We start from the raw sequence: 26,642 nt of genomic DNA on the forward strand, positions 1-26,642 counted from the left end.
TGCAGCCCCGGCCTCTGCCGGAACTACCCTGGGATCGCGGAGCGGCAGGAGAGCCGAGGCGCTGATCTTTAAATCCGTTCTCCCTGGATTGTTTGCAGAGCCCTTGCGGTTTCCTGCTGCGATGGCTGCCTTGCGGCTTCCCCCTGTTGTCAGTAGGCTGAGCGCGGTGGGGCGGGCGGCGTCGCCGGCCGGGTGGTGCAGAGCCCGGATTCCGGTCGGCGGCGGGACTCTGCAGCGGGCGAGCAGCTCGACCCCCGACTCCGACTACCTGCATGAGAGCATCGTTCCCACCAACCATTTTCAGAAGAGTCTCCCGCGGTCAGTGCCACTTTCTTTCTCTGCGGACCACTGGGTGAAAGGGCATCTTGCAAAACACCAGGGTTTTTGAACCGCACGTTTGTTAAAATGCTGGTGCAAGAAATTGTGTTTTAAGAAAATACTTGCACAGTTAAATTTCTGCAGCGACTGGCTGCACTTTGAATGGATTGTGGCAGTGGAGGTTTCTGGCACTTTTTAATGCCGAGCAGTGTTGACACATTGGCAAAACACGTTACCCCATTCGTGAAAGTTCTGTTTTCCCTGAGTTGCTGCAGTTTGCAAGTGTCACTTGTGCCCCGAAGCTTCTTATTCTAAACTGTAAAGTTAGGCAAATATCACCCTCCTGCTGCTGTAAGTTGGTTACAATTATGAACCTGCTTAAAATAAAAGTTCACAGGGAAGGGGCCTTTTGCAGATTGGCAGCCCGTGGCTAGGGATTGGTGTTTGTGGCCCACCTATACACAATACATATCAATGACCGAGGGGGCCAAGTGTTAGGAATTCCTATTCCTAATTTTGATGTTCGTGTTTGGAATTTTCAGAGGATTTTTATGTTTATCTGAAACTGAGGTTACTATTAATGGATCGCTCAGAGCGTGGAAATAGGCTCCCTAAAGGCCAACAAAAAAAAGTGTAGTTTTAATATTGGTTGATCATCATTTTTGTGTGCTGTATAGGTGCAAACTCAACCCCTTGTTGGTCCTTTAAATTTGTTACTTGCTATAACAACCCATAGCACTCAGCATGCACCATCATGCTTTTCCTGAACAAGAGTTACTTGATATTGATGCCAGCTGCCCAATGCTATGATCCTTCCTCAAAGTTATTAAAATGCATATTATGTCATGTGATGCAGTCTTCCGGTAACAGCAATTCCCAGTGATCATTTTTGGATATCAAGATGGTATTTTGCCTTTATCGCCTGTTGAACTGAGGAAGGAGAACAAATTGGGTGTTTTTTTAAAATGGAATTTCAAGTGATACAAATAATTTTGCAAAAATCTTTTTAATGATCTTACTTTTCAGGTGTTGAAATGAACATTACAGTGACATAAACACTTAATAAAAGCTTAATATCATAACAACCCTCTCTCCAGTGCATGAAGTAATGGCTTTGATGCCAAGCAACAATTTGTATAAAATACAGTACCTTCAGGCTGTACCTTGTGTTAATAAGTAATATTTTATACAGCTGTATAAATGAAAATTGAAAATGATGTAAATTATATTTCAGCTTGTAAACTAATTATCCTGCAGGTTTAGGCTCTGCCAGTGAGCTACTTCCTAATTTATTTTCTTTATCCCAAAGGTTACCCATTCCAAAGCTGCAGGATACAGTCCGCCGTTTCTTGAATGCACAGAGGCCACTTTTAGATAATGACCAGTACAGGTAAGCGAATAGAGTTTTAATTAGCTAGTGTTTTAGAATTGTTATCATATTCTACCAATTTGTAATACTAAGAAGCAAACATCCAGGGCTTTGATATGAGTGTTTTCCAATATTTTAATGTATGATTTGTCCTTGGAATTTTTCCCATTCAGCCTCATTGCACAATCGGTAGCAGTTACCATACCTGTTAAAATGGGCAAGTATTTAAATGTACAAATTATACTAATCTAATGTCCTATTGAGATCACAGTAATATATGGACACAAGATGTGGACAATCCAGAAATTTGCATATTGTTTATTTTTATACTTTGCATTAAAATAACCTTATAATGTTTTGAAACCAAGTCTTTATCTTTCAATGTAAAACCCTCCTACAGTTTATGATATGTGCAGCCTATTTGCTGAAATTATGTCATGCATGAGAAAGTTTAGTGATAATGCTGCAAAGTACAGACTATGAGTCAGTATTGTAAAGAGGTGGAATCTAGATTGACCACAGCTAAGGCCTCCTTTCTACATGGAGAGGGGGAGAGACCAATTACTTGAATGTGCTCTGAGCAGGTGCTTTAAATCTTCAACTAGGTCATGTAAGGATTGCATTTTGGGAATATTGAGAGACAAGTATGTGTTTTGTGTAGGGGAGACAAAAGAGAAGGAATTAGGGCAGGCATAATGGCATATCTTTGTTTCAATATTACTTTCAAGTTTCTTTACAAAAATACATACATTAATATTTTCATTTCATTGTTTGGAAAGATGCGGATTGAAGCTTCACATCCTGACCAGAAGTTACAGGCTGACCCTTCAATCAGTACCCAAGAAGTGCAGTGTTGTCAGAAGTACAGTATTTCAGGTGCTTTATCTGTCTGTTGAGAATAGTTATTTGAATGCAGAAGGTCTGACACTAATGCCACTGCTTAACCAAGGGAATGTCCAACATCACCAACATTCCTCTTCTAAACAATACCATTTAAAAATATTAAGTGGCTTTCTATTTGTTGGATACTGGATTTGCTTTTGAAGACTTTAAAGCTAATCTGTTGTTGATGAAGTTATTTGGAATGGCATGATACAAGAAGCATAGCTATATGTTTCCCTCTTCAACTACTAGTGAACCTTGATAATGTATGTTTTGTTGGCCTGTTCAAATTCTGAACACTGTCATACCCTAACAAACTGATATACTTTCCTCCAGCAGAGATCAGTGAACAATGATCAGGACCTGTGAATGCTGGCAAAGTTTTCCCTTCCTTTCATGTGAAGTTGAAAAGCCTCAGTTGGGATCATTTAACTGGGAATGGACTAGAATCATCCTGGTGTGCTGAGCTTAGGTTCTCATTATATGAAACACAGTCAGCCACTGAGGAACTGCATCAGTGATTTTTGCACAAATCACTGATTTCTATATGCACCTTTATCATCAGCAGATATTGGTTTGCTTTTATAGCTTAATATTTTATATAAAAGATGAATATATAATTTGAAAATTGGTAATTTTGCAACCTATTTGCTGAATCATCTTTTCTCAAAAAGATGGTAGTGGGATATCACAAGGAGCTTTTGTGTTTCCAGACAAGAATGGTAGAGCATCAAATTCTGTTTTCCATTTCTGTTCACCAAATGTCCTGCCAAAGTTGTATATCTACAGACATCTCATGAAAATTGAATCTGGCTTGACAGTGAGTGATCTATGGAAGACTAGCCTACTGGTTTTCACTGTGTGGAGGTGTGCAGGGAAAATGGCCATCTTGAAGAAGCACCAGAGAGTTTCTTGCACCTTGGACATACTTGTGTATGAGTCAAAATCTGCAGAAGAGGCAGGTATCGGATTAAGAAAGGTGTATACTTTGCAGCTTTATCCAGCTTTATTGTGCTTTTAAAAAGATGGAAAAAAAAATAGTCATAAACGACTCTTGAAGCATAATCTTTCTTTAAATAGCTAATGTTTACAATTGACCAGGATTGCCTAGTGTTTGAACAAATCATTCAGATACCTCTGAGGTGTACTTAATTTGGAAAGTCCATGAAAGACTTACTAAGGCTTAGCACATGTCTTCTGATAAGCAGACATCTGAGTTCCAGCTGTGATCTTGCCTCTCTGTCTGATTTTAGATCTGGCAACAGTGGCATTTAACACATCAAATATTTTATTTCCATGCGAAGTGCACTGGCTTCTTGCTCGGTCTGATTATGTACATACCTGCCACATGTAACGTGTTTTTCTTGTTATAGGAGAACTGAACGGCTGGCTCAAGATTTTGAGCAGGGAATTGGTAAACAGTTGCATGAAGAACTCGTGGCTCAGGACAAAAGAAACAAACACACCAGTTACATTTCGGGTGAGATCCTCAAGCTGTTTGATCTGATCTGCTAGAGCAAAATTAAAGAGAAAACTTTCAACTGCTATTATTGTCCTGAAAAGATAACTCCTTTAGTATCATAACTGGAAAGATGACGTAAATAGTGCTAAATGCTTGTATTTGCTATAATAATTGTCTTTGTCCCTTTTGCCAGCTTGAAGCAAATCTGTTAATTGGTGAGAATCTCAATGGAAGTATAAATTATTGCCTGGCCATTGTATTAATTGATACAGTTTGATTTTTTTTAAATCATTCACATAATGTTCCTTGTTACAATGCTCAGTGCATGAATTAATGTAGCTTCTCTACCTGATGGCATACTGAATACTTTTAATAGGAATTATGATTGACATAAATGTCTCCAGGTTCTAGTCTGTGATATTGGTTGACTTCTGAAGATATAAGAGACTGCAGATGCTGGGACCTGGCGCAAAAACAAACTGCTGGAAGAACTAAAGGGGGTCAGGCAGTATCTGTGGAGGCACAGGGATGGTTGATGTTTCGGGTCGAGACCCTGCATCAGGACTCGCCCGCATCTTGTCCATTTCCAGCACCTCTGCTCTCGCCCCACCTGCCCCCCAAACAAAACAGAGCTAGAGTTTCCTTGGATCTTGTGTTTCACTCTACCGGCCTCTGTATCCAGCACATCACTCTTCGTCATTTCTGCCAGCTGCAACACAATCCCACCACCAGTCACATCTTTCCCTCCCCATCCCTTTCTGCTTTAGCAAGGACCACTCCCTTCATGACTTGCTGGTTTGTTTATCCCTCCCCACCTGTCAACTTTCCCTTTGCCTCCACAGACACTGCCTGACCTGGTGAGTTCCTCTAGCAGTTTGTTTTTTGCTAGTTGATTTCTGACTTGGTAGAAGTGCACTAGTTGGACTTGGGACCCCTGGTTTAGGGTAGAGGGAAAATTGGCAAATTTACCTTTGATTATTCAGTGATCCCAGATGGTAAGAGCTTGTCTAAGTGAACAAGAATAGGATCAAATTCAACTTTGATGTGGGCCAGTTGAATCTTTTGCCAACACTTGCTAACCTCATATGTGGAGAATGTTGTTTGGGTGATTTACTGGAGGACTGAAATGCCTGAACTGTATCATGAACAAGTAAATCAAGAAAAATGAAAAAGATGCTAGCAAACAAATTGGATAAATAAATAAAATGTTCATTATGGGACACATTATATTTTAGTGTTTAATATATGCAGAGCTTTTAGAAAACTTTTTTCTCATTTATTTTTAGGACCATGGTTTGACATGTACCTCTGTGCCCGTGAATCAGTCGTCCTGAACTTTAACCCCTTTATGTCTTTTAATCCTGATCCAAATCCTGCATTCAACAGTCAGCTAATTAGAGCAGTGAACATGACTGTGTCTGCAGTACGTTTCATGAAGACTTTTCGAGCAGGCTTACTAGAACCTGAAATTTTCCACCTCAATCCTGCTAAAAGTGATACAGCTCTTTTTAAAAATATCATTCGCTTTGTTCCCACTTCTGTTTCATGGTATGGTGCCTATATGGTTAATGCCTATCCACTTGATATGTCTCAGTACTTCAGACTCTTCAACTCCACTCGTATTCCCAGACCCGTTCGAGATGAGCTTCTTACAGATGACAGTGGCAAGCACTTGCTGGTGATGAGAAATGGACATTTCTATATATTTGACGTTATTGATCAAGATGGAAGGATCACAAAGCCTTCAGAAATCCTGGCGCATTTCAAGTATATTTTGTCTGATTCCTGTCCCCCTCCTGAATTTCCTCTTGGGTACTTGACGAGTGAGAATCGGGATGTCTGGTCCTCGCTAAGACAGAGGCTGTTGGAGGCTGGGAATGCAGAGGTATTGAATAAAATAGATTCTGCTGTCTTCTGCATTTGCCTTGATGACATCACCATCAAGGACCACCTTCAGCTCTCCCACAACATGCTTCATGGAAATGGCCTCAACCGCTGGTATGACAAGTCATTCAGTTTCATATTAACTAAAGATGGCAGTGCAGGTGTGAACTTTGAACATTCATGGGGGGATGGTGTGGCTGTCCTGCGTTTGATGAATGAGGTTTCCAAAGACACGACCAAGAGGCCTGCCGTTTCACCAACAACACTGCCTGCAGCAGTTGACTCCTCTCAGAATGTGCAGAAGCTTGAGTTTAAACTTAATGACGTTCTGAAAGCAGGTATTTTGAGTGCTAAAGAGAAATTTGACACCTCTGTGAGTGCCTTGACTGTTGAAGCAACTGTGTTTAAAAAAGGTGGGAAAGTGTTCCTGAAAAAGCAGAACCTCAGTCCTGATGCGGTGGCTCAACTCTCTCTTCAGATGGGGTTCCTGAGGCAGTACAACAAAACGGTAGCCACTTATGAGTCTTGCAGCACTGCAGCATTTAAACATGGCCGTACAGAAACTATCCGCCCTGCCACCATTTACACCCAGAAGTGCTGTGAGGCATTTGTGAAGCAGCCTTCAAAACATAGCATATCAGACTTGAAAGCAATGATAGGCGAATGCTCCAAGTATCACGGGCAGTTGACCAAAGAGGCTGCAATGGGTAAGTGCAGATTTGCTTGCTTTGATAGCTTGAGTTTAATTTTCTTTCTTGTATTCTTCCTCCTAAAAATGTTGAAATGTGTAGTTTTTACACCCTTTAACACCACTGGCAGCCTTCAGTTATCAACACTACATCCAAACCCAATCCTCTGCAACTAACGTCCAGTCACGCACTTTCCATTGAAGCTTGCTTTAGCAGAGCGGGGTGATTAGACCATTATGCTTTACTGGTTACTCAATTTTTATCATTTTTTTTATCAGAGTGCACATGGCAGTTATTAAGAGCAGAAAAGCAAGGTTTTTGTTTTCTTTTTCCTTAGCTCAACAATTCAGATGTCTGCAGTTATACTATATCTTTTATACTTAAATTAGAATCATGTAATCAAAGTACAAAACAATCGTGGAATATTCATTTTACCCCAGTCAGAAAAACTCATCCAATCAGCAGCCTTGGAGGCTGTCTTGGATAGGTGATACTTCTCCTTAAATAGTAAATGTGACCGTGATGCTTCTTGATTTTCTTACAGCTAATCTTAGTTAAGATATCCTATTTGGAAATTAGCCCATTTTCAAGAAACCATAAATGAGCTATTAATGCCATGTGTTAGCCTATTCTGCACTCCAACATGGCTATTTAGTGGCACAGGTAGTTTGCAGGCGTGCGTCACAGCTTCTCAAAGGTACAGGGTGAATCAGTGTTTGCTGTGCAGCTGGAAATCTGTTGCAGGGGTTCTCTATTCTTTGGGTCTACAAGAGGAATGTGTGACCACTGACCATGGTATTTCAAACTGAGAATCATTCCTGTGGCCTTTGTTTGAGCTTTTTCCAAAACTACATCATCACCCACTGTGTAAGGGACTAAAATTATGCTCCGTATACTAAATGAAGCCTGACTACAATCTTGCACCATGACAAAATTGTATGTTTAAATTTAGTATATATTTTAAAAAAACCAGAAATGCTGGAAATACTCAGCAATACTTATGGAGAGAGATTGCATGATAAGTCATCAACCTTTACATTAATACCATTTCTCTCTCCACAGAAGCTGGCTGACCAACTGAGTATTTCCAGCTTTCTATTTTCAGACTTTTATTATCTGCAGTTTCTATTGATGTGTTTATATTCTATCAAGCATAAAAGGTGGTTAATTTTCAAAAGGGTCTTTCAGACATTAGTCATGAAATTTTTGTTTTTTTTTCCACAGCTCGGGGATTTGACCGCCATTTATTTGCCTTGTCTTACCTGGCAAAATCTAAAGAAATGCCTTTGCCAGAACTATTCCAGGATCCATCGTATATTCAAATTAACCACAACATTCTTTCCACCAGCACCTTAACCAGTCCTGCCATCCACTTTGGAGGCTTTGCACCTGTTGTTCCTGATGGTTTTGGTGTTGGGTATGGTGTTCATGATGACTGGATAGGTTACATTGTTTCCAGCTATCCTGCTCGAGACGTTACGGAATTCCTCAAGTGTGTCAACAAAAGTCTGGATGATATTTTTGATGTATTGGAAGGACAACTCATCAGTGGCTGAGTTACAAAAATTGAAGTGGAAGGTGAATTAATATTATTCTGCTGTTATTGAATTTGAGGTCTTAAAATGTTATACTTTAATGGTATCACTGTTAATCAGTGTATTAGAAAGAATTAAAAAAACACGCACTTGATTGCAGAGTTTTTGAACGTTAATGTAGGTTAGACATTAACAGTTAATCCCTCTAATCTGGGTCAAAGCAGACCAGATTACTTAGGTGAAAATGTCTTCCAATACCAATGCGATGTCTATTGTGAAATGTCTATGGACCCCAAGCCAACTGCCCAAAAACATAAACTTGACATTCTTAACTAAGGAGCAACAAATTACTGGAAGCATAACTCCAATGTACACTTCTGTAGCTAGAGTTGAGGGGATATCATTTGGGGACCTTTAATTTGTATTCAACTGTGTTACCTCTGACTTGGACGTACTTGATATTAATACAGGATACTGGAAATGGTGTGTTCTGTAATCAATAGCATTAACATCGCTAACCTCGATGACCATGTACAGGCCATCCCTGGGTAATGAGCAGCTTCCATTTTTAAGGGTGTTTACAAGTTGATTATATCCATAAGTTAGAAAATACACAAAAATCACTCTATGGTAATTTTATCTCCACAGTATTATAATGAATGGCATCAAAAACACTTAAGCCTGATGAGAAAGATCAATTACCAAAAGTGGAGAGATGAAATTCATTCTGCCATTTGTACAAACGTTGAATTTTTAATTTAGTATTATGGGAGCTCTTTCATATTTAGGGGTGTCTGTAAGTCGAGCACTTGTAACCCAGGGACAGCCTGTGTTTTGATTAGATTTGTTATGTGCCTTCCTTCTCCACCTCAGACTGCTCCTTGATAAATCTACAGCTGTTGTTATTTTACTGTTATGGAGCTGAAAATATCATTCAGCCACTGGTGGATATTTCTTTTATCTATTATACTGTATTTAAATCCTGGTTCAAATCTTGATTAACTAAAGAGGAATACCAATGTGCATTAATATTAGCTTAATAATGTTTAATTTGTTTTATTAACCTGTTTGAGATGGTTTTTTAATCTATTTTTTGATCAATACATTCATTTATTCCTGTACACTTTTTGCCATAAGAGGACAGTGATGGAATCATACAATGCACGCACATTGGAAGTTAGGACTAGCCTTTTCTAAACATTGCTAATAATGTGATTGAAGGTTTTAAGGTCGGAAATTGCATTTAATGATGGGATAGAGCACTTCCTTTACAGCTTTATTTTATGAAGTTTTATGATGTAGGAAGAATTCTACATATGTATTTTGAAACATTTACAAAGAATTGTTAGGAATTGGAATATTATTGTCACTTGTCCTGAGATAGTGAAAAATTTGTCTTGCAAAATTTGATTGGGACTTTGTATTGTGTTTGTTGTATTCAGAGCAAAGCATCCATAAATTGCATTGAGTTTGCATAATTAGAAGCATTATTTCAATTTTAAACAGTTCATATTGTTGGAGTTTTCTGAAAAATACTTGATTTACCAGTTACAATACATAAGACAAGTATAGGTTTACTGGACCAGATTGGTCAGGAAGTTGGCAGTTCTAAAATAATCTAAATCTTCCACGACTGCCAGAAGGTGAAGCTGATCCTTGCAACAGTCCACCTATTCAATTTTGCTTGCTTTTTCCCCTGTCAGTTTGATAAGTGTACAGCCAAAATACCTATTCTTAGCTTTTTTTTTAAATAACACTTATTTCATGATGACAACATTAACATTAATCCTAACATTATACTTAATATCAGTGTCAGGAAAACAAAGGCTTATTTTATACAAATTAAAATTGAAGTGATGCCTCTAATTATGCAAACTTAAAGCAATTTCCAGGTGCTTTACATTATGTTCATTTTGTATTTGAATCAATAGCAGGACAAGTGCTTGGCTTATCAAGTTTGTGTGTTATTAGCAGATAAATTAAAATGCAATTGGCCTAATACTGATGCTTAAGCAAAATGTAAAGGAACTGCTTGAATATGATTGCTATTTAAAAATGAAACTAAAAATAAAATTACTTGACACTTCCACTGGGATTTCTTAGATATTCTATTTAAATAGTTACTTAGTTTGATGGCAGCTAGAATTTCCTTGAGGCTTCTGATATTGTAAATGCCAGAGGTTTAGGTGGAAACCCATTCACAATTGAAGCCTGCAATGTACACAAAGTTCATATGTAGCAGGAAATGTCTTCTTCCACCCGCATTTTTAAAATTTAAGACCGACTAAACCTTCTGATTTCTATTAGCTTTATTCTTTGAAAACTTAACTTACAGTATAAAAGGCATTTAGAGCAAATGACCTCTTATGTGAAATGTATAACAGGGCCCAAGAAAACTGAGCTGCAACAAAGACCATACTTGTGAATGACGAGCTCTACTTGATGTATCTTTGCAGTTTCAATAATAAATAAACGTTATTTAAAATGTAATTTTTTTTATCTCCACTATTGAGTATTTTGTATTTATGCTCCTTCAAACTAAATATTCAGCTTTGCTGCAGTGGTATAAAAATGTTGGGAATGAAAAGAATTTCACAAATTTAGGTTACAGTCATGTACCATGTTGATTAATTTTAATGTAAACAAACTTGTTCGACCATGGTAGATGTCGCAAATCTATTGCAATGGCAAACAAATGCCAAATGGGGACAAGCTGTTTAGCTGATTCCGGGAATTGTCCATTTAAGTAGAAGAGTGAAAAATATCAGTTGGGAGTACAGTTCATATTTTAACAAACTTGTGAGTGACATCATAGATTCCCACCGACTCTTGGATTTTCTCATCATAATCATTCCAATCCTAAACAAAAGAAAACATTAAATTATATTAGCATTTGTACATAAGCTATTTGCACTTTTGCTGCATTTTACAAGTGACAACTTTTATCAAATAAGAGGGTTCTGAGTCCCTTGCTTGTTTCCCACCTCCGGAGTTACAACATTTCCAGAAATCCTTGTAATGATTTTGGTTCCACATAAAAATTAAGAACTGAATATTTGTTTTGTTAAATTTAAGTTAAGAACAAGGTAACAGCTTGACAAGGATAGGCACATATAGAAGTTTTAAGTTCAGCCTAGTTCAGTCACTTATCTTCACTGATGTCATTACCGAAAGATACTACACTGTATTCAGAGCATTCACTCCAAAATATCCCAAGGTATTTTGCCAAACTTCGTTTCAAGGAGCTGGTTGACAAAATGTCAACAATTACCAATAACTTTTAAGAGGTAGAGGGTAGCAGTTTAGTTTCAATGTTATCATTAAAGCCCACATAGATGCAGCAGATTGTCCCCTTTAGAATTCTGGAAAATGAATATTAAATTTGTTGAGTTAAGAAAGATGTGCTAAGAGCTTTGGTCAATTCAAAGTCGAGTTTCTTAAATGAATGTCACTGATTTGAGTATAAATCACACATTGCACTGAAAGTGAAGATAAACCTCAACTGCAAAGAAACCCAGAATTCATTGACCCATCTTTGGCCTTCATCAATTTTGCAGAATTAGTGGCTTTGTGCTTTAGAAACATCTCTGCTGCCTTGATGTTCTTTAGCTCGCATGGTTGAATAATGAAGCAGGTTAGCTTTAAGATATCAATAAAACAGAAAATATTGCAAATACTCAGGCAGCACCTGTGGATAAAGAAACATCTATTGCTTCAGGTGGTATACTTTCATCAGCACAGTTCTAATGAAAATTCACTGACCTGAAACGTTACTCTTTCCAGTATTTGTTTTGATTTTCAGCTTTTTGCTTCTGTAGTGGTCAGGTTAAAGAATTAAATATAACTGGTATTTCATGCCTTCCCTTATTTATATGAAGTTGTCCCATGTATTAATTTACATTTAATATTGAGTTTAAATGATTTTGCTGACTTTGGTTCTACTTTCCTTTATTTCAAAGGTTTGAGGAAAAGTGGGGGAATTTCCCTCATACCTGTCACCACGAGGCAGGTACAAGCCACATCTGATAATTGACACCATCCTGTACTGGCTGATCGTTACAGTTGAGATAGTCCAATTAAACATAAGTGCAATTGTACTAATTCTTGACAGATACAAGTATATATTTTCCAGGTAGCATGCAGTTAATTTTAGGGCATGTTATTTATTTATTTTTAAATCCTTCAGATTTTAATTATTGTTGGAGATTTAATAAAAAAACATTTAATTTTTTTTTATTTTACTTTCTAAACCCGACTTGATATTAGATGTTCTAACTTGCAATTCAAGTCACTATACCCTCCCCACTGCAATCTAGTTGAGAACCCCTGAATGCAAGTAACTTACCTTTTCCAGCAGATTAATTTCACCAAATTGTGTTCCAGACTCTGTTCCTTCTGCAGCAAATCCAGCCTAGATCCAGAGAATAACGTTCAGTTAATATTGCAACAAAAACATGATAAAAATTTCAATACTTATTATTTTAATGGACAATATTTTGCACTCCACGGCACCAATTGTTCCTTTCAGTTCCATCTGCGCAAAGGGTGGCTGTGGGATCTTGCAATGAATGGAATGTGATTACCAAAGCTTTTTGATACAGTTGTCGCTTAAAGGGATCTGAGATCTGTGTGAATATCAAATTGGGTTCAGAAAGCAAAATAATAAGGGAAAAAAAGATAGAATTGAAAAACAAATAAAATGTTACTAAAACCTTAAGGAATGAGAGTCCAGACTTGTAAAAGTTAATTTTGAACATCAAAAATGTTGTTTGGGAGCAGTCAACATGCTTTTCAAAATTAACACTTTAGAGTGAAAGAACCTTAACTTTTTCCCGGGAGTTTAGAGTATCTAGCATATCAGATAAGTACAGCAACTTCAATATTTAATTTATTTCAGTGAGAAATGCAGTAATGAAAACAGGCTGTTTGGCCCACCAATTGTGCTGCCCATCAACCACCCACCTACACTAATCCTACATCAATCCCAAATTTTTATCAACTCCCCCCAGATTCTATCACCCGCACAATAGGGTTAATTTACAGCAGCCAATTAACATACCAACCTGCACGTCTTTGGGAGGTGGGAGAAAACTGAAGGGAGCTGACATGATCACAGCAAGCATGTGCAAACTCCATGCAGACAAAATGAGGTCAAGATTGAACCCGGGTCTCTGAAGCTGTAAAGCAGCGGCTACTACATTACAGTGCCACCTGTCTTGATGAAATGACATATTCGGGGCACTTTCTAGAAGAGAAGAATACTCAACACTTGTAGGTACAAGGGTTTAAGGATCTGGTTAATCTTCATGATGATCAGAGTGTTGAATAACTAGATGATTTTGAAAGAGGCGAGCGAGGCCCAGTAGAATTTCTTCTGGTCTGCCAAGAGCTAGCAATGGAAACCCAAGTTTGCTAGAATGACAAAATTTAAGGGAACAAATATAGGACCATTCCCAGGGAGATAAAGCATCCAAAAATTGAGGCAAGGGATGTTTCAAATGTAAAAAAAAGTCACTGAAAGGGTGAGAGCATTTCAAGGAAGACCAGCATTGTCCTAATGGTGACAAAGTGCTGTCTTTGTCCAACCCAAAGCACCTTTGGGAAGGTGGAAGCAGGCTGCCTTCCTTAGCTGTTAGGGTCCATGTTGTAAGTACTCCATACAGTTAATTAAAATTGCTAGAGTCGCAGTGAAGGAATGGCAAAATTTAACAAGTTCAGATCCGTGGAAAGTGGAACAGTTAACATTTCAGATCAAAGACTTCACCAGAACTGTGAAAGAGAGAAAACAAGTTAGTTTTGAATTGCAAAGAGGGGGATAGGGATGAACTGCCACCTTCAACCAGATTCTAACACTAGATACATCTATCCCTCTCCTTTCAGCATTGCAAAGAGATTGTTCCTTCTGCAACTCCCTGGTCTACTCTCCACCAACCATGGCACCTTTACAACCATCCAGAGATCCAGTCCCTTCAGGAATCAAGTACAGCTTGGAATACAGCTCAAGTTTCTGACACCTCACAGCACCTCTGACTGGCTTGCTTTGGACTGCTAAATTGGTTTTGAATCTATCCCAACTAGCAGAATAGCAGTGCAATGTAAAACAATAGACACCATCTGCAGTGAAAGACAGCACTTTGAACCATTAGGACAATGTGGTCATGCTTATCTGTATCATTATGAATAGACATATCTGCAAGTGAATTAGTAGATTGCAAGATCAAGTAGGTATTTCTCAGATGTTGGCTCCCTTACCATCTGCTGCAAGCCAATAGCTCAGTAAGTATGGTGGAAATTGAAGTCCAAATTGTGGAGTTTTAAACTGCAGCAGGTAGTCAGAAAGCATTACTTTCCTGGACGCAGGATCAAAAGAGAGCACAGAAACATGGATGATAAGCAATACAAATTGGGGGCTGGAAATGGTCTAATTAGTAACTGAGCAGATGAAAGTAAGGACAGCAATGGGAAATGGCAGATTCAAAGTAATGCATCTGATTACGAATAAGAAAGTTTATATCGAGGGAAAGGTTTGGGAAAATATGACTGAAGTGAAATTAGAGGAAAGAGGACAAGCAAGATGAGTTTGAACCCGAGAACATCTCGGTCAGTTGGTTTAGGTCTAACCAGAAGGGAATCAGGCTTATTATACCAAGGAGGTCTTACCTGTGGTTGAAAGTCAACTGGCTCCAATCCTCTACATTCAAAATGTACAATAGTCTTAAATTTTTCACTGTCTTCAGCCTTTGTATAAGAATTACAGCCTGATTAACATTGTATTTACAGAATCATTCTGTATGCAAATACATACAAGTAGAAATATAATTCAACAATTGTTTCAGGAAAAACAGAAAGGTACATGTTCAAGCAAAACAGATTAATCAACCACAGCATGGTACAGAATAGAAAATGATTTGTATGGTCAAAAGCTCACTTACATTATATGGCTTGATGGTGTCCTTCAGAATATCTAAGAAAACAAATCACAATTTAAACCAAAATGAAATTTTAAATTGTTGCAGTCAATAACACACACATTAAAAAGCACTTAAATTAATTCAGCGCTGTAATAGCCTATATACTATAGGTTTTAAATATCATGGGATTAAAATGCTAATAATTCTACTTCTCAAATATTTGCAAATGTTGGGCAAACAAATATAAATAGTGCATTTTTGTTTTTTAATCAGGATAATGTTTTCACTTTACAAAATAATAATTATGCAAGTCTCAAGAATACATTTTAATAGACAATTATATCCCAATTACTAACTGCAAAATCTACCTGAGCCCCAAGTAATAAAAATTAGTGGCAAGCCCTGAACAGGACACTGTTCTTGGCTACTGTTTCTGAATATTGAATATAACTACAAGAAGTCAGAAGTGACAATGATTATTCATTGCTGAACAAAACACTAATCTACTTACAAATTAGCGCAAGTAGTAATAAGCTGTCTAAAACAAGGCAAATGCCACTGATAATTTCAATATATTAAAAGCTCTTTCCCACTAAGTTTCACAGTTTCAGATATCTCCCTTATGACCAAGCTTGCTGGCATCAGCTATAGGGGTATCAATGAAATGCTGTGTATATAATTCTACAAATTTGTACAATTTTTAGTCACATTACTGATCTTGGGACAATAAACTACATTTAATGTGGCATCTCCTATGCAGTAAAATATAGCAGGCTACTTCACAGAAGTTCAGTCCAACAGAATTTCATAAACAGCTGGATAAGGAGATAAACTTAGGCAAAAGGCAGAAAGAATTAGGGATGAAATTCCAGATTTTGGGGGCAAGATTGTTAACAGTAAAAAAGCCAATTGTATTAAAACTCCAATAACCTGCTCTTCAATTGTTCAGATCGGGCTCACCAGGTGCTAACTCCCACATTCCCTTTAACAGACTGATGCTTTGGTTCCCACGCTCCCTTTAAACTTAACAAGTTCATTGGGAAACTGTATTAAAGTGTAACATCTCATTAAAAAAGTGAAATACAAGTCTGTTGGCATATTGATTGGAATGCCATCCAATAGTCTGGAAATTCTCAGTCCAGCACAGAAGTCCCAAGCATGCTGGCTTAAAGGAGTTCATGCCAAGGCAAAGAAAAATTGACAAAATATATTAATGCAGTTCTCTGAAGGTTGTAGGGCTAATAAAAGAGATAGGAAAGGAGCAAGTCCTAAAGAGATTCAAAAGACACAATTTTAAATCTAAAGTATTACTGGACCAGAAAATGTTGTTTTGCCACTGGAGAACTGAACCTGGTGCAGGTTACAGCACAAGTAGCTGCATCCAGAAGTTCAAGTTCAGGAGGGTGGCAGATCAGCCAGGACGACATTGGAATAGTAAAGGCTAGAGATCAGAAAGACATGAATGATAGTTTCAGCAGCAGATATGCTTGAGCAGTGATGGAGATGGGGGCAAAAGAGGCGTTTGTGAAGAGGGGATACGGTATTTTATGTTCAGAAGTCACAAAGAATCCATTTCTGCATCAGATTGCAAGGTACATAAGCACTAGACACTCAAATAGCACTGGATGTGTACAGCATGGTTTTTGCTTCATCAGCACCCAAGCCCAAGAAAAACCCAAGCGTCTACTCCATAGTTGACATCATTAAAATCCTTAAATGCAGAGATTTCAGAAAAATTAAAATATCAATAAACATGAGAATATTGCAGAGGAGCAGTATTTTACTTTTTACATTTTTGCACACTTATTTAAGAATGGATATAATAGTATTGAAGGCAGCCCAGAAGAGATTCACCAAGCTAATTCTTTGGATGAGAGGATGACTAGAAAAGTTAGACCCATATTCTTTGGAGGTTAGGAGGAGGGAAAAGGGCAGTCATTTACAACAGAAGTGCTTTAGAAATTCTTCCCAAAGGGTGGTAAATCTCTGAAATTTTCTACCCCAGAGGAAGTGGGGTAGATCACTGGAGGTATTTAAGAGGGAGGTTAACATACTTTTGAAAGATTAGTCATTATCATATTGAATGGCAAGTCAGGCTTGAGGGGCTATGTGGCCTATTTCTGCTCCTATTTTCATGTGTGTAAAAATAACGGTAGCTGAGCCAAAAAAAGGAGATATTAAAGCAGATGGCCTAATGTGTGTAGAAAGTGGTAAGTTTTAAGGAAAATTTTTGAAAATGAAAGAGAAGTGGAGAGGATTTGAGAGGTAACATCAGAGGCCATGGCAGTCGAAGACACAACTGCCTGCAGTGAAGAATTCCAAGGTTGCTCAAGAAAACAGAACAATCCAGCACAGGAACAGGCTCTTCTGCCCACGATGTCTGCGCTGAGCATAAAGCCAAATTAAACTAATCCCTTATGCTTACACATGATTTGTATCTCTCCATTCCCTGCACATTCATGTACCTTTCTAAAAGCCTCTTGAACGTCACAATTGTATCTGCTTCCACTACCACCCCGGTAGTGTGCTCCAGACACCTACCACTCTCTGTGTAAAAAACATTTGCCCCACACATCCACTTTAAACTTTCCCCCCTCTCACCTTAAACCTATGCTCTCTAGTATTCAACATTTCAACCCTGGGGAAAAGATTCTGGCTGTCTACCCTATCTATACCTCTCAATTTTATAAACTTTCATCAGGTCTCTCCTCAGCCTCTGACACTCCAGAGAAAACAACCCAGGTTTGTTCAACCTTTCCTTATAGCTCATACCCTCTAATCCAGGCATCTTCCTGGTAAACCTCTTCTGCACCCTCTCCAAAGCCTCCACATCCTTCCCGTAATGGGGCAACTAGAACTGCACACAACACTCCAAGTGCGGCCTAACCAAAGTTTTATACAGCTCCATCAAGACTTCCTGACCTTTATACTCTATGTCTCTAGGAATGAAAGCAATCATGCCATATGCATTCTTTACCACTATCTATGTGCATTGCTGCTTTTAGAGAGGTATGGACTTGGACCCTAAGATCCTTCTGCACATCAATGCTGTTAAGGGTCCTACCATTAACTGTATACTTTCCCCTTACATTTGACCTCCCAAAGTGCAACACCTCACACTTGCACAGATTAAAGTCCATCTATTTCTCTGCCCATAACTGTAACCGATCTATATCCTGGTGTAAATCTAGAAGCAACAAAATAATGTTATGGAGGTGGAAACAGGCAGTCTTAAAGATGGAATGGATACAAAGTCTGAAACAAAATCAGGGGTCAAATATGATACAAAGTTAAGGAAGAATTTGGTTCCATTTCAAAGAGAGATTATGGTAGGATCTAAAAACAGTGGCCTTCGATAAGAAGCAGGCAAGTGAAGTCATAATTTTGCTCATCCACTGAGCTGGATCACCGTGGTGAGGCTTTGGAGCAGGATGATATGACCTGCACGAAAGGCTGCAGTTGAGAAGGACAGGATAGAGTGTTTATATGCAATTTCATAGAGTGTCTTTTAGTGACCAAGATCAGAGTTGTTTTAGTACCATGGTTAAATCTGAAAGGAGGGAATCAAATAGAGATTTCCAGGCAGCATGGAAACAAATTTGATTTGAAAAGACCTGAATGAAAAGTGAAATTGGAGACAGATCCTAGTCTTTGTAGACTGCCACCCTATGAATCATACCTTTTCATTGCAGTGAAAACAAAAATTTAAAAAGTTGTCATTTTGTCCAAAACTATTTTCACTATTAAAGGATTTCACTTATTGCTATAATTTTTTTTTAAGAATCTTAAGGTCTTGTGATGCTAATTTCCAAAATACTCCTGCAGCTAAGTGCAGGAGATCATTTTAAGGAAATGGAAGCAAAGTGATTAATGTAATGGACTAGTAATCCAGAGGCATGGATTCAAATCTCAAAAGACCAGCTGTGGAACCTAAATTTAGTTAATTAAAATAAATCTGGAACTTAAAAAAAAGCTAATATCAGTAATGGTGACCTTGAAATTGTGTGATCTCAGAACCACAGTAATGCCTTGTGAAAAGTTACAGCAAACCACTTACTTGTATCAAGTTGGTACAACAAAACATAATAAAACTATATGGACTATCCAGTACCCACGTAGGTAGTGGATTTGGATTTGACAAAGGCATATCCACCTAACCATCCAAATCCTTCACAGAGACATCTTGGGACATTCGTAAAATGGGACAGCTATCCAATAGGATAGTCTAAAAAGAGCCTCATAGAATTATATCTTTCAGCCAAAGTCCTGGACTTCTCCATTCTGATCCTTGTATATGCCCTGTCCCAAGACATCACAGGACTATCCGAGGTGACAGAAAAGTGGTAACATTTCAGTGGATTATGTCTGTAATGTTCCTCAACAGTGACTCTGGATTTCTTAAATCTTGTGGCATTGTGTCAAGCACACGCAAGAAAACCTCCTGCTGATTAATACCTGCCACTCTCTCTCAGATGATGAAACAGTATTCTAAGTTGAACACCATCCAGATAAAGTACAGAGTGTAGCCAGTCCACAAAATGCTCTCATTACAGACATTAGCAAAATTACCAGCTCTGGTCAAACCCTAAAGATCTTGGCTGCAAATCTGGGCCTTTGCAAGTTGTGCAAGACCAACAAAGAAAAAGCTACTTGGTACATTCTCACCAATCCACCTGTTGCTGATGCATCTATCCACATTGGTAGATCAGTCACCACACAATCCTTATGGAGTTGAAGACAGCCTTTAATGGGTTATGTGGCATTACCATTGAGATTAATTCAGAACAAATGTAGAAGCTGAGAACTGGCAAAAATGAGGCTCCATGAGCCATCAGCAGCAGCTATAATTGCATTAGGCCACAACTTATAACCTTATAGGTTGACATCTCTCTCATTTTACTATTGAGGATCAATCTAGGTCACCAATGCTGGTTCAAAATCATAAGCTTGAAAAAACCAGGTAGTAGATATATAGAACCAGCTGCCAGAGGAAGTGGTTGAGGCAGATACATTAGATACATTTAAGAAGTATGTGGACGGGTATATGGATGAAAAGAGTTTAGAGGGACATGGGCCATGTGCTGGGAAATGGGATTAGCTTGAATAAACATCTTGGTTGGCATGGACAAGTATGGGCCGAAGGGCCTGTTTCCGTGCTGTACAACTCTATGACTGTAAGTAACTAACTCCTTGAATAAACAAATTTGGCAAATGCCAAAAATAAAGTTGTAGTGTCTGCATCCATCTTCAGCCAGATGTTTGAGAACGTGGTTCACTTCTGCCTCATCTTGTGGTCCCCAGTGCTATCTAACATGGACCAAAGAAGAATTCCACAGGTGAGGTGAGAAAAATTCCTCATGATATCAAGGTGGCATTTGACCAACTGTGGTGTCAAGGAGGCCTGGTAAAACTGAATTCAATAGGAAAAAGCAAAAAATCTCTAGTTGCAGCCATAATCAAGCAAAAACAAAAATGGCTGCTCTAACTTTGTTTTGCAAAGTAAACATATTGAACTTAGAGTGTCCACAGCAAATACAGAACTTGCTTCCAGTGTTAGCAGCTGCCAACATGTGTCATTAACAATTTAATCCTTTGTTGTACATTTTTGTAAGGTTTTCAATTTATGTAGGATACAGACCAAAAACACTCAAATGGAAAAATATTTAAACTTTGATATGCATTTGCAAAATATTAAAAACTCCTGTCATTAATATAATATGCTCTTAATCAATATATGATTTGTAGTCAGAGAAGATCTGAAAAGGGCAGAGTAATTAAAACACCAATTATTGAAGTTTATTTCTTCCATCTTTTACCTACCAATGGAGTTCTCTCTTGAGCACAACTTGCACTTTTGTATCATATTGGCACTTCCTCTCCCACCTTTGAGTGGGGCACTGTTCTGTACAAAACAACAACAACTTGCATTTATGTAGGAACCTTTAACATAGAAGATACTCTAAGATATTTTAAAAAATAGAATAATACTGAAAAGACTGATAACCAGGGAATGTCCACAAGGAAAACAGGGAACCAATACATTTCAGTTTCATAATCATATATGTGATAATTTGACGCCTTAACTGAAGAATATACCATAGAGGGATTGGATGTACATGACGAAGAGAGAAAGGATGAGGCCAGAACCCATGAATATTCTAAAGGTTATTGCTGTGGAAACAAAAGTAATAATTGCTTGTAATGCATTGACTTAGTTTGAAGGAGGAATGGAATCAGACACTGATATCCCACAGAGCTTCAGCAGAGGAGATAAGGTGATGCACTTATCAAGCTTTTGTGGATGAAACACCATCACCACTGCCAAAACAGGATATAGTTTGGCCAGATAGTTATGTCTGGATAAGGCAGAATACAAAATGGAAGCATTCAAATGGTAAATTTTGGAACAGTTGGATTTTGAAGGCTGGCAGAAAACAATGAATTACTATTTCATTTAACATGGGGGCGTTATGGAAAGGGGTTCAACGTTAAAAAAGCAAATGTATCCCATAGGGGAAATGAGATTGTACAATTAAGAGTGATGAGAAAGAATTGTGCAAGTCAGAAACACGTGGGCATTGAGAGAGTAAGAGGAAAGAAAATTAGGGGTGAAGGTAATTATATGAATCGTGGAAATCAAGAAAACCATAAAATCATCATTGGAAATGAAGATGGAAGAGATGGAGAAAATTGGATCTGAGGAAATGATTATTAATAGTAAGCTTTGTTCATATACTGACTGGAACAGGCTGAGAATATATAAACTGGCTGACCTTAGAGCATCAGATTAGCATTTTAAGCAGAAACTTGACCAATTAAGACCCTGTGACTTGATAAAACCTGTGAAGTTATTTAATTTCAATGATTAATGGGGAATCAATAAAAGACATTCAAAATACAACTCACCATTAACGTGACATACTGCCATTTATCAGAAACTTCACCACAATTCTGACATTTCAACTATTGTAAGAGCAGACAGAAATTAATTAGACTATTTACAATTGTGCAGTATAGTTCAGTGAATTATGATACAATCATCAATTAATAGCAAACATTATGTTAACATTTAAGTTTTGCCTGGAGAACTATGTGTCCTTCCCAAATACCATCACGGGAGCATTATCATTTTAAAAATTCCAGTGGTTCAGAAGGAAAATCCACAATCTTGAGGCTTGAGAGAAGGGGATCATCCAGTAACTGAGTTCCCCCAATGCACCCAGACACAGACACAACCATGGGCTGAGGGAGAGAACGGGAGTTGGAAGAGAAATGTTGTATCATCTGACAATAACTGGGCTCCCCTGGCAGAGAAATCTCTTGTGGGTGGGGAGGGAGGGAGGGAGGGGTGGTGAAGGTACTAAAACCCAGGTACAGCCATGAAGCAGTGCTGATGCTGTGATGTGGTCAGAAAGTGGTCTATCCAAAAACACTGAAGGACAGTTATAAGGCAGTTTTCAAGACTGGAAGTTATGGGGTTCTAGATGCGACGAGACAGTAATTCTTTTAAACTAATTCAAAACTGACTCAGAGGTAGGAACCAGAGGGTGGTAGTTGAAGGTTGTTTCTTGGAATGGAGGCCGACGACTAGTGGTGTGCCATAGAGGTCAGTGTTGGGACCCTTGTTAGTCATTATTTATATAAATGATTTGGATGCGAATCCATAAGGCTTGATCAGTAGGTTTGCAGATGACACAAAATTAGGTGTTGTTGATAGTGAAGAAGGATATTGTAGACTACAGAGGGATATTGATCAGTTAGGGAAATGGGCCAAGGAGTGGCAAATGGATTTTGTATGTGGTGATGCATTTTGCAAAGTCAAACCAGTGTAGGACTTATACTACGAATGGTAGGGCACTAGGGAGTATAATGGAACAGAGGGACCTAGGAGCACAAGTACATAGTTCTTTGAAAGTGGTGTCACAGGTAGACGGGGTGGTGAAAAAGGCCTTTAGCACGCTGGCCTTAATCAGTCAGGGCATTGAGTATAGGAGTTGGGACATTATGTTGCAGTTGTATAAGTCGTTGGTGAGGCTGCACTTGGAGTGCTGTGTACAGTTTTGGTCACCCTGTTATAGGAAAGAAGTGGTTAAATTGGAAAGAGTGCAGAAAAGATTTAAGAGGATGTTGCCAGGACTAGAGGGCCTGAGTTATAGGGAGAGGTTGGCCAGGCTGGGTCTTTATTCCTTGGAACGTAGGAGAATGAGGAGCGACTTTATAGAAATGTTTAAAATTATGAGACATAGATAAGGTGGATGGTAACAATCATTTCCCCAGGGTAGGGGAGTCCAAAACTCAGGAGCATAGATTTAGGGTGAGAGGGGAAAGATTTAAGAGAGACCTGAGGGGCAATTTTATTCCACACAGAGGGTGATGAGTATATGGAATGAGCTGCCAGAGGAAGTGGTCAAGGCAGGTACAATGGTATCACTTAAGAAACACTTGGACAGGTACATGGAGGGGCAGGTCTTAGAGAGATACAGGCCGAAGGCAGGAAATTGGGACTAGCTGAGTGGGCACCATGGTCAGCATGGATTTGTTGGGCTGAAGGGCCTGTATCCGTGCTGTATTGCTCTATGACTCCAACAAACAAAAACATCTATCGCACAATTTTTCTGAGGTGGTTGATCAGACTGGGCTGCCTTCGGTCCTAACCTTTTGTACCAACAGGCAAAGTCACAGAGCAGTGTAGTTGTGCAGCTTGATCATTGTCTTACAGTGCAGATGTTCTTTCCTCAGGCTCAGTCCTCCACCCATATCAGATACAGAGCAGTATGTCCCACAGTCACTGGGGGTCCTCTGTCCTGCACCCACGCCCAGCGTGTCCACGGTTACCGGGCGCCCTGCACCCACGCCCAGCGTGTCCACGGTTACCGGGCGCCCTGCACCCACGCCCAGCGTGTCCACGGTTACCGGGCGCCCTGCACCCACGCCCAGCGTGTCCACGGTTACCGGGCGCCCTGCACCCACGCCCAGCGTGTCCACGGTTACCGGGCGCCCTGCACCCACGCCCAGCGTGTCCACGGTTACCGGGCGCCCTGCACCCACGCCCAGCGTGTCCACGGTTACCGGGCGCCCTGCACCCACGCCCAGCGTGTCCACGGTTACCGGGCGCCCTGCACCCACGCCCAGCGTGTCCACGGTTACCGGGCGCCCTGCACCCACGCCCAGCGTGTCCACGGTTACCGGGCGCCCTGCACCCACGCCCAGCGTGTCCACGGTTACCGGGCGCCCTGCACCCACGCCCAGCGTGTCCACGGTTACCGGGCGCCCTGCACCCACGCCCAGCGTGTCCACGGTTACCGGGCGCCCTGCACCCACGCCCAGCGTGTCCACGGTTACCGGGCGCCCTGCACCCACGCCCAGCGTGTCCACGGTTACCGGGCGCCCTGCACCCACGCCCAGCGTGTCCACGGTTACCGGGCGCCCTGCACCCACGCCCAGCGTGTCCACGGTTACCGGGCGCCCTGCACCCACGCCCAGCGTGTCCACGGTTACCGGGCGCCCTGCACCCACGCCCAGCGTGTCCACGGTTACCGGGCGCCCTGCACCCACGCCCAGCGTGTCCACGGTTACCGGGCGCCCTGCACCCACGCCCAGCGTGTCCACGGTTACTGGGTGCCCTGCACCCACACATTTACTCAGACTCTTTCTTCCAGCCGCTCCACCTTCAAGAACCAGCGGAAATCCTCTCCGTCCGGCCGCAACTTGCTGACATTCTCCAAAGTCGCTTTGAACTGGAGTCCAAACTTCTGCAAAGAGAGCGCAATCTTAAAATCAACCCCCGCGAAGAGAATGAACATGTTTACACAGAAACCTCGGCACCGTCACTCACCCCCATCCCGGGCCCGACACCAACTTACGGCCTGTCGGCGTAGAGTCATTACGACAACCGTCCGCGCCGCCGCTGCGCCCCCTGCAGCGCAATCAGCTCCTGCGCAATCAGCTCCTGCACATCGCTGCCGCCGGGGAAGACGCGGGTTAACTCTGCTGTCAATCACCCTTGGTGACCACGTAGCTATAAGTGACACTGATTTATTTCTAAATTTACAAGTCACCATGATTCATTCACTGCATTTTAAGAACACAAAAAATAGTAATCGGGTCTTCAGCCGGTCTTCCTTGCGTTGCCATTCAGTAAAATGATGGCTGATGTATGTCAGCTCGACCTTTCTGCAATAACCACCCATCCCTCAATTCCCTTATCTAAAAATCTATTCCCGTGTTGAATATGATCAACAACTTAGCCTTCTCAGCTGTTTTGGGTAGCAAATTCCAAAGATTCATTACCCTCTGGATAAAGACATTTCTTCTCATCTCTGTTCTGTCTGACCTTATTCTTGTTCTGTAATTGCTGGTTGCAGGCACCCCAGCCAGGGAAAATATCAACCCTGTATTCACCCCGTCAAGATCCATATGAATTTCGTCCGTTTCAATGCGGTCAGTACTCATTCTGCTTAACTTGAGAGTAAAGGCCTGGTTCATTTAATTTTACAAACCCACTGTCCCAGAAAGCAATCTGAAGACTAGACCGGTACACAATATTCAAGACATGGTCTCACCTGGGCTCTATATACAGTAATTGGAGCATGACTTCTCTGCTCTCAAATTTTCTCGTACTGAAGGCCAACATACCATTTGCCTTCCTAATTACTTGCAAATTAACTTTGTTGACAGCATTGCCAATAAATACTTTCAAAGAATACACCACTTCAATGACAACTCAATGGCTTTATCCTGGAAAGTTTGTGGGGAAAATGCAGCTTTGCTGTGTTTAAACTATTTCATTTAAATGCTTGTTAAGTGAATTTTCCAGAAAGCTTGTTATTCATTTTTAGTTTGTGCTATTGCCACCTGGACATCATGGGAATCAAGCATCGTGTAGATAGAGCCAGAAAATGGCACCAGTCAGGGTCTCAACAAAAATAAACTGCATAGGATGGAAATCTGAAATAAAAATTAGAAAATGCTGCAGACACTGAAGAAGTCAAGCAACATCTATGGAAAGAAAACCATCCTACCACTTCCTCTGCAAGTTATTGTTATCTTTATCAGACAAAAGACAAACTGTTTACTGTTTCTTTCCACAGATTTTGCCTGACCTGCTGAATGTTTTCAGCATTTCCTGTTTTTATAATCCTAATGAATGGTGGAGCAGACTCAAAGGGTTGGATGGCCCACACCTATTCCTACTAACATTTACAAAACCTCCAATTTATAATAGGGATACATTTTTTGGTCTCTTTATTCCTGTACATTATGTAAGTGAGTTCCTCCAAATGGACCAAGTGACATGCAAGAAACAGGGTCTTAGGCTGATTTTTCCATATCATAATCAAAGCTTAGAAGAAATTTATTATGCCAACTAATACATGACTGAAATCACCTGGGAACCCTGAAGCTTTTTTTTGAAAAGATCCTACTTTCTTTTGCATCTCATGGCTATAATGTTGGGTAGTTTTCAGACCTCAAAAAATCTCTGGTGTAACCATATACCCAAATAAACTTTTAATGTAGCTACTTTCTCTTGCACATTATCCAAAAATCTGAGCACAACTTCCAGTGTAAAATCTGAAAAGCAAATGGGAAAAT

General features: G+C 39.9%; 2 protein-coding genes across 8 annotated transcripts; one reads left to right on the forward strand and one right to left on the reverse strand.

Annotated features, from left to right (window-relative positions):
* Positions 1–14,038, forward strand: cpt2 (carnitine palmitoyltransferase 2). Of its 3 annotated transcripts, none has more exons than XM_052011863.1 (6): positions 1–318; positions 1,628–1,708; positions 3,943–4,049; positions 5,318–6,622; positions 7,829–8,182; positions 14,020–14,038. In XM_052011863.1, the coding sequence occupies exons 1-5, from the start codon at positions 122–124 to the stop codon at positions 8,158–8,160; spliced, it is 2,022 nt and encodes a 673-aa protein (XP_051867823.1). In that variant the 5' UTR covers positions 1–121; the 3' UTR covers positions 8,161–8,182; positions 14,020–14,038. The 3 variants fall into 3 exon arrangements, with proteins under 3 accessions (XP_051867823.1, XP_051867822.1, XP_051867821.1); XM_052011862.1 differs by lacking the exon at positions 14,020–14,038 and adding an exon at positions 12,099–12,173; XM_052011861.1 differs by lacking the exon at positions 14,020–14,038 and having other exon boundaries at positions 7,829–10,629.
* czib (CXXC motif containing zinc binding protein) lies at positions 10,756–24,966 on the reverse strand. Of its 5 annotated transcripts, none has more exons than XM_052011866.1 (8): positions 24,914–24,966; positions 24,719–24,802; positions 21,957–22,013; positions 20,871–20,952; positions 15,072–15,103; positions 14,800–14,877; positions 12,485–12,550; positions 10,756–10,998 (listed from the first exon to the last, which is right to left on the reverse strand). In XM_052011866.1, exons 1-8 carry the CDS (start codon positions 24,932–24,934, stop codon positions 10,921–10,923), a joined length of 498 nt encoding a protein of 165 aa, XP_051867826.1. In that variant the 5' UTR covers positions 24,935–24,966; the 3' UTR covers positions 10,756–10,920. The 5 variants fall into 5 exon arrangements, with proteins under 5 accessions (XP_051867826.1, XP_051867827.1, XP_051867824.1 ...); XM_052011867.1 differs by having other exon boundaries at positions 24,886–24,955; XM_052011864.1 differs by having other exon boundaries at positions 24,684–24,802; positions 24,886–24,949.
* Positions 24,967–26,642: the final 1,676 nt, after the last annotated feature.

The sequence above is a fragment of the Pristis pectinata genome, chromosome 3 (assembly GCF_009764475.1).
Source record: "Pristis pectinata isolate sPriPec2 chromosome 3, sPriPec2.1.pri, whole genome shotgun sequence".
In the NCBI taxonomy this organism is placed as follows: domain Eukaryota; kingdom Metazoa; phylum Chordata; class Chondrichthyes; order Rhinopristiformes; family Pristidae; genus Pristis; species Pristis pectinata.